Source organism: Xyrauchen texanus, chromosome 10 (genome assembly GCF_025860055.1).
Source record: "Xyrauchen texanus isolate HMW12.3.18 chromosome 10, RBS_HiC_50CHRs, whole genome shotgun sequence".
In the NCBI taxonomy this organism is placed as follows: domain Eukaryota; kingdom Metazoa; phylum Chordata; class Actinopteri; order Cypriniformes; family Catostomidae; genus Xyrauchen; species Xyrauchen texanus.
Window position 1 is genome coordinate 37,473,085 of NC_068285.1, and position 13,684 is coordinate 37,486,768.

Here is a 13,684-nt window from a genome sequence, read left to right on the forward strand (position 1 = left end):
TCCAACTTTCTACAAGGAAAAGTGCAATGGAATGCCACTTCAAGTAGGAATTCTAACTGGGAAACTTGTGTGGAAAGTTTCAACACATGTACCCTTCAAGTGGAGTCAGAAATATCATAATTACGAGTTCTGAGCACATGAATGACCATATTAACGAGTGGGAAACTCAGAATTCTAGATGAGAGTTTCTGAGTTGGGAAGTTGGAATTTATTTGAATAATATTCATTTGTTATATATATTCACGGTTTGTTTTAAGGAATTTAATAAATAATATGCTAGATACCATGCATTAATAAATCATATAAGTCATTTATAAGTGATGCAGGTTTAGTCACTAACGTTTATTCACCGGTACAACAGAAAAAGGGCTTTTGCTGTCGTTCATAATTGTTTTAAGTTTGGCTTTTTCCGTATTTTGTTTCCCAAATTAATGCGTGACATGTTGTTGTAACAAATGCCAGATTTGGAGGTAAGAGCTTCCTAGGTGCAGTTGAAGGTAGCATCTGAATTAGCTGAGATGCAGGTGGATGACGTCACACAAACATGTTGGCACAAAGGGAGATAATAGTACAAAGTAAGTGATAAACATTCACTTTTATTAAGTAGTATCGATCAATGAGTCAAAGTACCTACATTACATTATATTAAAGCTTGTTTAACTAACGCCTGGAGAAACAGGTTTATAAAACATATTATATTTTACTCTCTTTTGATAACGCTACACCTGCAGTACAAATGCTAGTATTGCAACATTGTTTATCAATTGAGTTGCTAGGAAATGTCTCTGGAGACAGTAGAACAGCTACTAAGCTAACGAGAGCATTGTAGTTTTGTTTCTGGCAATGGAATGCCTTTATGGTCAGAGATTGGATTTATCAAGTAGGAATATCCCACATCCGAGTTGATTTGCCCACCCAATGCTAGATGTATTCTGACATCTACAGCTCACGTGCATGAAATTTGGGGTTGGGGGCCAGGCCAGAACTAGTTGATACAGGAAATCAGCAGCCTAACAAAGAGGTTGACCTTTATGTATTTTGAAAATACATATGATTATTAACTGAAGCTCCTGACCAGTATCTGAATGATTGCATACATTACACTGCTGCCTCACCATTGGCTGATTAGATCATTGCATGAATAAGTATGTGTACAGGTATTCCTAATTAAGTGCTCGGTGAGTATAGTCATTTAGTGTCATTATAATGGTAAACAGTAATGAGAATCATATTGAAAAAATGAAAAGATGTCCACACACTGATATTACAACTCAAACTACTTACTGGCAGTAAGTAGTATGCTAATATTTCAACTGAACAGAAAGGGCAGAGGTTGTTCTCACACATCACTTTGCTTTTTTGATAATCTTACATTTTTTCCCATCAGGTTGTGCTATCATTCGTCCGCCAAGAGATGGAGGGATAAGATACAGGGGTCTGACTCAAGAGCAGGTGTGTAGCTTTTGTGTTTTTAAATGTCAGTTTGTGTGTGTGTCTCTGTGGGTTTAGGGGAGTGCTTGTGGATTTTAACAGTGCTCTCACTGGCTCTTTCAATGCAGATACGTAGCGTTCAGGTATTACCAGTGGATTATGAGATTGAGTACATCTGCAGAGGGAACAGAGTGATTGTGGGACCAAAGGTCAGGAAGTGTCTCCCCGATGGCACCTGGACTGACCTCAACCAGCGCAGCAGATGTTGTAGGTTCAAATATGTCTGTGTTATCTTCAGGTCTTCTCTCTCTCTGTCATGCTCTCTTGCACACATGCACACACACAGGTTGTATGAAAACAAACAGGATTCATTAACAAAAAATTATTTATTCCTCAGTACTGCCATGTCCGAGAGTGTGGACGTCTCTAGAGAATGGGCGAGTGACCGTGCATCCTCCCGGCCCAGCGGTGGAGGACACCATACTTCACTACAGCTGTCTGGAGGGCTTCATACTGGTGGGCAGAAACAGCACACACTGCACTAAACTGGGCAAGTGGGACTCACCCAAACCCGTCATGCCACTGTGAGTATCAGTATGTTTATGTGTGTATTTTCACTTTCAGAACGTATTTTACGATAATATTTAAAATGCTGGTGTTCTCTTTCTCTCACATCTTGTGTCTCATGTAGATGACAGACATTACACAGGTAAGATCATTTTTGTACTTTTCTCATTTCTTTTTTATTTAACCTTAAAATGGTAATTTTCCCAGACACTCTTTAGAGACCTGGCACTTATATCAATCAAAAATGGATGAACAAAATGCCCAGTAGTGTAAAATTTTACAAATATTTTTAAAGTAATTAGAAAAATATAAAATACATTTTGATATATTTCCATGTTTTATTTTTCATAAATGAAAGAGATACTGCAACAAATCAGGACAAATCAAGAACAGGATTCATTATTTTCACACTGAAATTTCATGAAATGCAACTAGCTGTCAAACACATATTGAGCTACACATAACACATAATCTACACATGTGTAATGTGTATGTGATACATATGTGTATCTTATGTGTGTTTTCACAGGCGCTTGTTGAGTCTAAACAGATGCACAACTTACACTATTTCAGAAGTACACCCAAATGACAATAGTCATATCGTACTGTTCATGTGTTGTACTTGCTGAAAGTTTACTTCGATGTAGCAATGTCAAATGTAAATCAAGTGAATCACTGAAACAACAGCTCCACATTGAGTAAGAAATTGCATGTATATTATGTACGTGTATACACATATAAAATACTAATAATTCACCATTGTTGATAATTCTTTGTTGCACAGAAAGTCAACATGATCTAGTTTTTATTTGTATGAATATAGTACTAATTTCTCTTGTAAGACACAAAGAAATAGATGTCCTGTGATAGTAATGAAATATAGATAAAAAATATTTAAAATATATAGAATATATGGAAGTGCATGGTAAGGCATACAAAGCAAACATCTCTTTTCTGTGCTGACCACTGATCTGTTAGCCCCAAATAGCCTCAAAATTGATATAAAATCTAAACTTGATTTGATAGCTTTAAAACGAGATTAAGAAATTACTTGTTTACTTGTTTGTTAGCTTACTTGGATGAATAATCCAATGTTGTTTGGAAACAAATGTAGAAAAAGTCCAGTAGAAAAAGTTCAGCTGAAGTATTTAATTTCTGCGCCACTAGTGCCACCAAACAGAATTGCAGAATTAAACTTTGTTTTCAAAACTGATTTCTGAGGGGGCCTGGGTAGCTCAGCAAGTAAAGATGTTGACTACCACACCTGGAGTCGCAAGTTCGAATCTAGTGCGTGCTGAGTGACTCCAGGAAGGTCTCCTAAGCAATCAATTGGCACGGATGCTAAGGTGGGTAGAGTCACGTTTGATTAACCTCCTTGTGGTCACTATAAAGTGTGGTTTTCGCTCTCGTGAGGCACGTGGTGAGTTGTGCGTGGATGCCGCGGAGAATAGCGTGAAGCCTCCGCATGTGCTAGGTCTCCGTGGTAACGCGCTCAACATTCCACGTGATAATATGCGCGGATTGACGTCTCAGATGCAGAGGCAACTGAGATTCATCCTCCTCCACCCGGATTGAGGTGAGTCACTACGCCACCACAAGGATTTAGAACGCATTGGGAATTGGACATTCCAAATTCTGGAGAAAAAAAAATATTTCTGAACCATCTGCTGTTGGTCAAGCAAAGAGATATTCCTGACCCCCAACTCACACCATTGGACTGGAAACTGCAGTTTTCAGTCAGTTTCAGTCAGAGCCAGTTACTCTCTTTCTGCTATTAAAACTAAAAGTAATATGTCTAACAGACAAAAACATTGTCTCAAAACCTTAGCCGACAAACCTGAAGTCTTGTTCTTTAATCAAAATGTTTAGTCTATTTAAAAAATAAAGAAATTAACTGTGAATTATGTGTGAACACTCTCTGACTGTGCAACCTCTGTAGAGGCTATGTGATCTTAATCATATTTCTGAAATAATAGCATTATTAAACTAAAAATGGATAAAATATATTTTGAGAATTGAAATTGAAAAAAGGACTTTGGATTGCTTGTCACTTGTGGATTGCTGTATTGCTTGTTCATCACATCTTCACGTAAAAGCAGCGTGAGTTCAACTGCATCCACTTAGCCAGCAAGAAAGAATGAAAACATGATAATTGTCTTTAATTGTGGAGATGGCTGGAAACTACAAGCAATGATAATTGTCAAGCTTAAAGGGATAGTTCACTCCAAAATGAAAATGTTCTCATCATTTACTCAACCTCATGCCATCCAAGATATGAATGACTTTCTTCCGCAGAACACAAATGAAGATTTTTAGAAGAATATTTCAGAAATCTGAAAGTCCTAAAAAGGGATAATGTCAGCATAAATGTAATCCATAAGACTATAGTGGTTTAATTAAAGTCTTCTGAAACTATCCAATCGGTTGTGGGTGAGAACGAACCAAAATGTAATTCTTTTTTTACAACAAATCTTGACAGCAATCGCCTTTGCGATCATGATTTCAAGCTTGATTTCACCTCCTATTGTGCCTTCTAGCTCAACATTGCATAGCTTGCATCAGAAACTAGTAAATCGAGATTGAAATGAACATTGTGTTTAGAGACTGGAAAGGCAAGATGTACAATGAAAAATGAGTTATATTTTGCTCTGTTCTCACCCAAAACAGATTGGCTTGCTTCAGAAGACATTGATTAAACCACTGGAGTCTAATAGATTGCTTTTATGATGCCTTTGGGCCTATTTCACTTGGCCATTTCATGCGTATTTACTGATTGGATTGAATAAGCACATTCTATTCACACTTGGCCACATCAGTGTGTCTCCACCAAATGGATAAAAATCAGATCTTCAATTCTTGCTATAAGCAAATAAAACAGAATTTACATCAGTGATTTTGCTAATTCCGGGCAGTGAATTTAAAAGATGTGGTTTATTATTTGATTCCAATTGACTGTGTGTGTGTCTGTGTATGGTTGCGCTGTATTTAAAATACAAAATATAAGTAACTGTATTCCACTACAGTTACAATTTAAATCATTGGTAATTAGAATAGAGTTACATTTAAAAAGTATTTTGATTACTGAAGAGATTACTTTGCATTTTATTGTCATTTGTTTTATTTAATATTTAATCCTTTCAGATGGGAAACATTTATACATATAAATGATGTGATCAAAAGTGCATTTGAACGTCGATGAAACACTTTCCTATGATGTGTTACATTCATACGAGCAGACAGAGAAGTAAGTTTGAAGTAAGTTTGGAGCAGAAGAAATAGAAATAAATCTTGTGTAAATTGTCAGATTTATGCTAAGATAAAATGTTATTTCTAGCCATTTTACATGCACATATTACCAGACACAATCATATTTATATCAAGAAAATTCATGTTGGATCATAATTTCCTTTTTTTTCTAGTAAGATCTTTGATATTAGGGCAAAAATCTTATTCTTGATAATATTATTTTTTTTCCCCTGTAGAAATATCTAAAACTCATTAAAACAAGATCAATTTGGTTGGTCTTGTTTTAGAAACAACACTGCATAAGATATTTAGGTTTTTCAGAGAATGTATTTTTAACATGTATTTTGTCTTACTGTACTGACAGAGTTTTTATAGTCAAAACAAGTGAAAAAATCTACCAGTGCTGAAGAAATAATCCAAAGTATTTAGATTACGTTATTGACCTTGAGTAATCTAACAAAATATGTTACAAATTACATTTACAGCATGTATTCTGTAATCTGTAGTGGAATACATTTCAAAAGTAACCCTCCCAACCCTGCACATCAACTAGGAGCCCCTTCTCCCCTCACGGTCAGCTGCCGTTCCTCCGCTTCCCGGCAGATGGCTGCTCTTTTGGGGTGGATGGTAGCGGCAAGAACTCCACTATGCGTATCCCTCCTCCTTCCCGGTATTCGGCACCAGTGTAACAGAAAAAGGGAAAGGAGGAGGCTAGGCTTGACAATATAAATGATATGATATTTAACTTAAACCAAAAGACACAAACACACACATATGATGGATAGCTGCCCGTAAACGCTCTCTCTCTGTCGCATCACCGTCTGCAGATAGCCTTTATCCGTCTCGGTGGCTTGATTAGCCTGATAAGGGGCCGGGTGTGTAGAACCACGACCCGGCCCCACCCGTTTACAAAAGGAAAAACAAGTTTATTTTTGCAGATTGCAGATTTTTATTTTTGTTTAGAATGTTTAAGAATATTTAGATATTTTTACTGGAAAACAAGACAAAAATACTTAATTTGTAAAAATCTTAGTTCTGCAGAAGAAAGTCATACACATCTGGGATGACATGAGGGTGAGTAAATGATGAGAGATTTTTTGATCCCTCCCCTCTTTGTAACCATCTACTAGGGCTGGGCTTAAAGGGATAGTTCACCCAAAAATTTTAATTCTCTCATAATTTTAATTTTCAATAATTTTAAAACTGGAGCAAATACAGTGAGAAGAATAATGTCTCAGCTTCGTAAGCGTCATAAGTGTTCTGTTGTTGGCTGTAAAACGAACAAAAGAGTCTTCGTGTACTCCCAGCATCAGAGAAGGAAATGTGCCACAAAACATATAGAAATTTGTGTATGTTTGTGCAAATAATTTTACATCATACTGCTTTGTGAATGAGTATCAATATAAAGCAGGATTTTCAAAAAATTAGATTCTCAAGCATGGATCAGTCCCAACTGTTCGTGTTCCAGCTTTATATCCTGAAGATGTAAGCATCGCACTTTATATTTTGTGAATGTTTGCAAATTTCCTTTCCGAATGTGCTTGTTAGCTGATTCCACAGCTAAAGTTAACATTGTCTCTGATTGTATTCACGGAGGCTAGAGCTATGTCGGGGGTGGGGAGCAGCAGCTCATTTGCATTTAAAGAGACACATACGAAAACAGTATGTTTTTCATTCCACCCAAAAAGAGACATTTACAACATGGTATAATAAATAATCCTTGGGGTGTTTTGAACTGAAATTTCACAGACACATTCTGGGGACACCTGCGACTTATATTTCATCTTGTAAAAAGGGGCATAATAGGTCTCCTCTAAGACTTTTCTGGTTTTCATCCCTAATACACTACTGTGAGTGGAACTACTTTCTTCCGCCACGGATTCAGCGTCTTGCTTTGGTACAGTCCAAGCCTTCGTTGCTAGTTTGAAAACGCCATGTTAGAACTAGCAACGGAGGATTGCAAAGCTTGCGCTGTTTTACTGGAGCACTTACTGGAGTAATAATGTAGTGCATTTGTGTGTGAGTTTGTTTTTTGAGTGATCAAGGGGAAAAACTCAGAAACTGAGAGAGATCGCTTCTGGGATTACCTGTTGTTGCCGCTCTCGTCAGAAATAACATCACTTCAAAATCGCCAAGATGTAAGTTTAAGCACTTCTCAGCAGCAGCGAGTGTCACCATTTTTGTATATAGCTTCTCAGTTGTAAACCTTAACAACCCTACTGAGATGCAGATGTGCTCTGACATAATGGCTCTGTTTTTCGCTCACGAGTTAGTGTGTGCGTAATGCAAATAATATATGTGTGCCCACATGTGTGAGAGCTTAAGAGAGGGGGAGGGTGAGAGTGTTTCCCAATGATATTTTAGATAATATGGAAACTGTTGTATTGATCAACTGTATCTTGCTTTGATACAGCTCAAGTCTTCGTTGCTAATTCGTAAACGTCACTTTAGAACTAGCAACAGAGGATGCACTGCTTTTCGGCATTGGAATAACAAGTTAGTGTGTGTGTGTTTGTGTGTGTGTGTGTGTGTGCGTGTGTGTGAGCGAGAGAAAGAGAGAAACTGTGAGAGATCATGTGTGGATTTACTTGTGTGTGGCTCTCGTCAGGAATAAGATCGCTTCAAATTGCCAAGATGTAAGTTTAAGTATACTTCTCAGCAGCAGAGAGTGTTGTCATTCTTGTACAGCTTTTCCATTGCTAAGCAACTGTTTACAATCCCAGTGAGTCGTGGGGGTGTGCTGACTTTGCCCCCAAAAGTGTGTGTTGTGTGAGAGTGAAAAAGAGGGGGAGGGTTAGCGCTGTGCTTTCAACTATAGCTATGTGAGGCTGATTAGGACGAAATACATTGAAACAAAAAGTTTCACATATTAAAATGTATTTTGGATAATAGAAACTGTTGTATTGATCAAATCAGGGGGGGGGGCTCTTTTTGTTGGTCACGACTGGAGTCTCAATGTGTGTGTGTGTGCGCGTGTGTGCGTATGTATGTATGTGAGCGTTTGCAAGTGTGGGGGAGACGAGGGAGTGCGAGGATGTTTTTCAGTAAATTTAGGATATTATAGACATTGTTTGTCATTTATATACAATGTACCTTTGTCTTTGTTTCAATTGTTTATTTATTTTGTTGTGGTAGCCTGTAGTGCTCTTTGAAATAACTGAAATAATTTGGCGAAGTGATATGGAACCGTTATGCAGTCAAGACCTGGCACTACTTCATAACTGTGCGTTTACTGGAAAATAATTGCACACCTTAGAACGTCTGTCAACCAATCAGAATCAAGCATTCAACAGACCCTTGGTATAATTTATTTTGAATCCTCCCAATGTTTTTTTAGCAAGTCAGTCCACTATCGGCCTTCTTTGAAATGCTTTCGGGAGGCTATTTCCAGTTATGCAGCTCCTATCTACTTGAATGGGGGAACACTGGAATCTCAAAAACTGTTGGTCAAGATTACGATCAAAGAACATATTTAAAATCAACACTTAAATTTTATAATATTGGAATCATAAATTGTGCCTCTTTACCTCATATTTCGCTAAAACATGCATTTTCCCCAGCTTGTTTATCTAAGGCGCATGCGTGTTAATGAGTTAATTGACAGGCAATGTCTGTATCTAAAAGGTGATTGGCTGTTTTACCTGTAAGGTGGGACTTCCTTTATACATCTGTTGACCGCTGGACACTAAAGGTTCTTAGTTGAGTTTCTCCCATTCATTTGAATAGAAGTGGCCTGTCTCTGCTATTTAGGCTCTGATTCTACTCACCTGTCAAAAGTTCCACTCAACTGTCCATGTTTCACTTACTAATCATAAGGGGGCAGCATAAGACAAGTTAATGATGGCAATACAATACTAACTTTTTATCAGGTGGCACTATTGAGCAAGTCCATGCAAAAATATGGCCCTGTAACTGAGGTTGCATATTTTCAAAAATCCTCATTTGAGAATCATTTTGTTCTTAGTTTACATACATGCTTTATATGAGGAATAATGTAATAACCACATAGGAGTCCAAAATGAACTATACCATCCAGATGTTCATAAGGCAACATGCTGCCAATCAATAGTCAGTATTTCACTTACTAACCACACGGTGGCAGCATATGACAGTTAATGCCGGCAATGCAACACTTACACTGTTTGAAATGATGGCAGTATAGAGCAAGTGCACACAATCATAGCCCATGTACCAGAGGCTCAATGTTTTACTTACTTACCTGAGGGAGGCAGCAGAAGACAAATTACAGTAATGTAGATAATGCTTTACCAGTATTATATCGCAGGATGGCAGTCTTGAGCAAATGTACTGAAATATATGAGGCTCTCTGTAAAATGCTCAAATGAGAGTCCCTTTCCACTTAGTATACATATACAGTATGTTATATATGATAAAAACGAATTCAGTAACCACATACAAAGCCACAGTGGGCTGCACCATCCCGATGATGCGGTGTTACCACCTGCGTTTACATCACATATTGATTCAGACCCAGCTTCGATAACATGCCCCCCGAGTATTGCATGACCTTGACGTCCATAGGTCTGGATGGAGGTGAATGAATCATACATACTCAACCTTGATGTTTTGGCATGTGTGCGTGACACTGTGTGCAGATCAGTCCCTGGTGTTTGCTAAATTGATTGATGGAGGTGTCACTGTCCCAATATGGCAGTGATGTCTGTGCACCGGCAGGGCTCAAAGAGAAGCAGTGATGGAGAGCCGACCAGCAGGAAATGAGAGAGGAGAGGAGGATAAAAATGAAGAGAGGAAATGAGATGGAGAGGAGGGATGAAGGAAAATAAAGTAGAAACGAAGGGGAGACAAAGGCAAGGGGCTGTGCAGAGAGCGAGATAGAGAGAGAGAGAGAGAGAGAGTAGTATGTGTGGAGGGATGGGATGGGGAGATTTATGCAATACACCTACTTAGTAAATAGTGTTCTCTCACAGTTTTTTACCTGGCTGAAAATGCACTTCCAAGTTATGACACGCTTTGTGCTGCCACCTGTCTCTCCCAAGCTTCCTCCCCCAGTCTGCACCACACCATTATCTCTAAAAACATACACACAAGTGCTATCCACACTGCTGAAAAACTTGCTTAGACCAGTGGGATTTTCCATGCTGGTTGAATCTAGTTTATGCTGGTCCAGCTGGTGGAACAGCATAACCAAGTGGAAAGAAATACTAAGCTAGTTATGAAGCCTGATCCAAAACACAGCATACTCTATGATGTCTTTTCAACAGGGCTACAAAGGCAAAGTGCAATAACAACATCTACGCTGAACACCAACACCTACATTTTTTTTTTAATGTAGATTTATCTAGACTGCAATTGTCACTCTCTTTTTTTACTGAATCTGAGTGTAGTTGAGCCAAAAACATCTGCCCCACGTCATATAATATTTTAATAGACCCTATTTCGGCCATAACTCGGTTTCTGTGTTTTGTCTTTGCGTGGCTCTCAACAAATTTATACCTGCCTTTAACTGTTACAGATCACATTTGTAGTGTCTCATTTATGGGGTGTTATTACCGTAATGGTACTTAAGGCTGTTTAGGCAGGCGGAAATCGTTAGGCTGCAAACAATGAGCCAATCTGTCAAAGAAATCAGATGACCTTACTGCCAATTAGGTGCTTGCTGAAGGAAGCATCACTATTTCTGTTGCCCAGACTGTATTTAGGATAAGAGATATGAACAAACCCCTTACTCCAATTTTTACACTTTAGCTGTCCTGCTAATTATGTTTGTGCTATGAAAATGAATGGTACCTCAAATCAAAAATTGAGGAGAGGTGCGCTGTTACTGTACTTTACTAAGCAATTCCTTGGCTGACGGCTAAAATGGCTGAAACTTAAACTTAAACTGAAGGAGGGACCCAAACCATCTCCATGGACCAGAATATCATGGAGACTTGGGTTGGGCTATTCAACTTGGGCTATTAGGCAACCCCCTAGCAACCACTTAGCAATGCCTTTGTAACCATCTAGAACATCCAAGCAACCACATGGCAACTTAGCAATACATAGCAATGCCCTGGCAATGATCCACTACAAAACCTAGAAAACAACCTAGAAAACCTTAGCATCTTGGCCAGTGGACAACCACTGAGGAACACCCTAGCAACCTCCAAGAACATCCTTGCAACCACATAGCACAATGGTAAAACTACTCATAACACTTTAACAACCACATAGCAACACCCTGGCAATGACCCACAACACCCTAGCATTGTGGCCAATTGACAACCACTTAGCAACACCCTAGCAACCAAAAAGCACCATTCTACTACCACCCCAGATGTCGCGAGTTCGAATCCAGAGTGTGCTGAGTGACTCCAGCCAGGTCTCCTAAGCAATCAAATTTGCTAGGGAGGGTAGAATCACATAGAGTAACCTCCTCGTGGTCATGATTAGTGGTTCTCGCTCTCAATGGGGCGCGTGGTAAGTTGTGCGTGGATCGCTGAGAGTAGCATGAGCCTTCACATGTGGAGTCTCCGTGGTGTCATGCACAGTGAGCCATGTGATAAGATGTGCAGATTGACTGTCTCAGAAGCAGAGGCAACTAAGACTTGTCCTTGTCCACCATCCGGATTGAGGTGGGTAACTGCGCCACCACAAGGACCTACTAAGTATTGGGTATTGGGCATTCCAAATGAAAGCAGGGGATAAAAAAGCACCATTCTAAAAATACTTAGAGAAACTTAGCAACCATATAGCAACACCCTGGCAGAGACCCATAACACCCTAGCATCGTGGCCAATGGACAACCACTTAGCAATGCCCTAGCAACCAAAAAGGACACCCTAGCAACCACATAGCAACATGTTAAAACTACTTAGAGCACCTTACCAACAACATAGCAAAGCTGACATGTGAGACAAAAGTGTCAGAAGCAACACGAAATGACAAGGTTGCATTAGAAACACTATCAGTTAGGTTTAGGTTTTGGTTTAGGGTAAGGATGTCTGTTTTGTTAACCTCTCATTTGCTTTTAGGACACTATTGGTTAGGTTTAGGCTACAGTTTTTGGTTAGGGATGTAAGTTTTACTCATTTAGACATAAATACAGTATAACATACACCTATACAACCTTGTCTGATAATGACAAAATTACACTCGCTTTTGGCACGTCATTTCCTTTTCTAAAAATGTTGCCACAGTAAAATCTTTACATGAGATCAGGCTGCTTTTGTGCTATGATTCCATGGTTCTTTTGCAAACTTTCGAGTAGTTATTGTAACTTACTGTACTGGAGTAACATTTATTGTTAATTTTGTCCTGGTCAGGCTAGAGTGTTGGCTGGTTTTTGAGGTCTTCTGGACACTTTTCATCTGGATGGGAGACCAGCTTATACCAGTGTAGATCAGCTTGGGCTGGCTTAAACTGTTAACCAGGGCTAGTTAACCTCACTATTTGACTAGTTGTTCAATGGTTAGTCGTGACCCATCCATCAGTTTGATATATTTTGACGTATTATGATTTTTGTATGTATATGAGTGTCTATTTATGATGCCTTACTATGAATTATCTATTTTTGCTGCATTTGTACAGTATGTGTGATATTTTAATGGTTACCTAAGAGAAAGGTCTCTCTCGAGATTGGAATCGCCTGTGGCATTTACATGACATTCCGCTGTGCCCACTTAAACCTGGAACTGCTTTGTGCATCTGTGGCCCTAATCTCTTTCTTAACAGAGAAGTGGATGAAATCTGTGAGCAGTGGAGCGAGAAAGAAAATCAAACTGCAGAGAGTAAACAAGGGTTAGCTCAATCTCTTCTCATTTTCAGAGTTGTGTTTTATTTAATAGGGCTAATAAATTATTCAGGAACAAAACAGAACAGAGGAACCTAACATCGCAGAAACAACTCGCATCTCCAGCACAGTGTAACAAAAACTCCTCTATTTGAATCTTGCACTTAGTCTTATTCCTGTCAATGTCACCCAGTCCCTACACCTGCTTGTGCACGAATCACGGAAATAAAATCCACAGCCACTGTCGTGTCACAAACTTGACGAGAGCTACCATGTGGACTAACAGAAAATGACACATCTAAAACACATTTTAGGTGACGCCCAACAATGTTCAAATATAAACTACAACACAGCTGCTCAGGATATCACAAACTCAAGACATAACTATGGGCCTTTTGAAATTACACTCTTAAAATGTTTTATCTAGGTTCATTTGAAACCCTGGATGAACTATATTACTTGTATATCTACAATGTTAATATCATTGATTGCACAGAACAAGCATGTAAAGCAGCATGTGATGTTTTGCATGCAGCACACATGAACACTCATGTTCCACTTTTTTGCCATCATAGAGACAGACGTGATTCTCAGGAACCCTCTTGGTTACTGATGTAACCTCTGTACCCTTATGGAGGGAACGACATATTATGTTGATGTATTGACAATAGGAGTTTGCTTTTGAGA

The 13,684-nt window shown here is 38.8% G+C and overlaps 1 protein-coding gene across 3 annotated transcripts in view; it reads left to right on the plus strand.

Annotated features, from left to right (window-relative positions):
• The window catches only part of LOC127650784 (gamma-aminobutyric acid type B receptor subunit 1-like), a 200,860-nt gene that overhangs the window by 82,644 nt on the left and 104,532 nt on the right, over window positions 1-13,684 (plus strand). Inside the window, exons 3-5 of one of the 3 annotated variants that reach the window (XM_052136422.1) lie at window positions 1,388-1,452; window positions 1,560-1,698; window positions 1,829-2,004. In XM_052136422.1, the coding sequence (XP_051992382.1) occupies window positions 1,388-1,452; window positions 1,560-1,698; window positions 1,829-2,004 (380 nt within the window). Of the gene's footprint in view, window positions 1-1,387; window positions 1,453-1,559; window positions 1,699-1,828; window positions 2,005-2,122; window positions 2,141-6,866; window positions 7,383-13,684 lie in introns of those variants that run through there. The other 2 variants (XM_052136421.1, XM_052136420.1) reach the window with 2 other exon arrangements.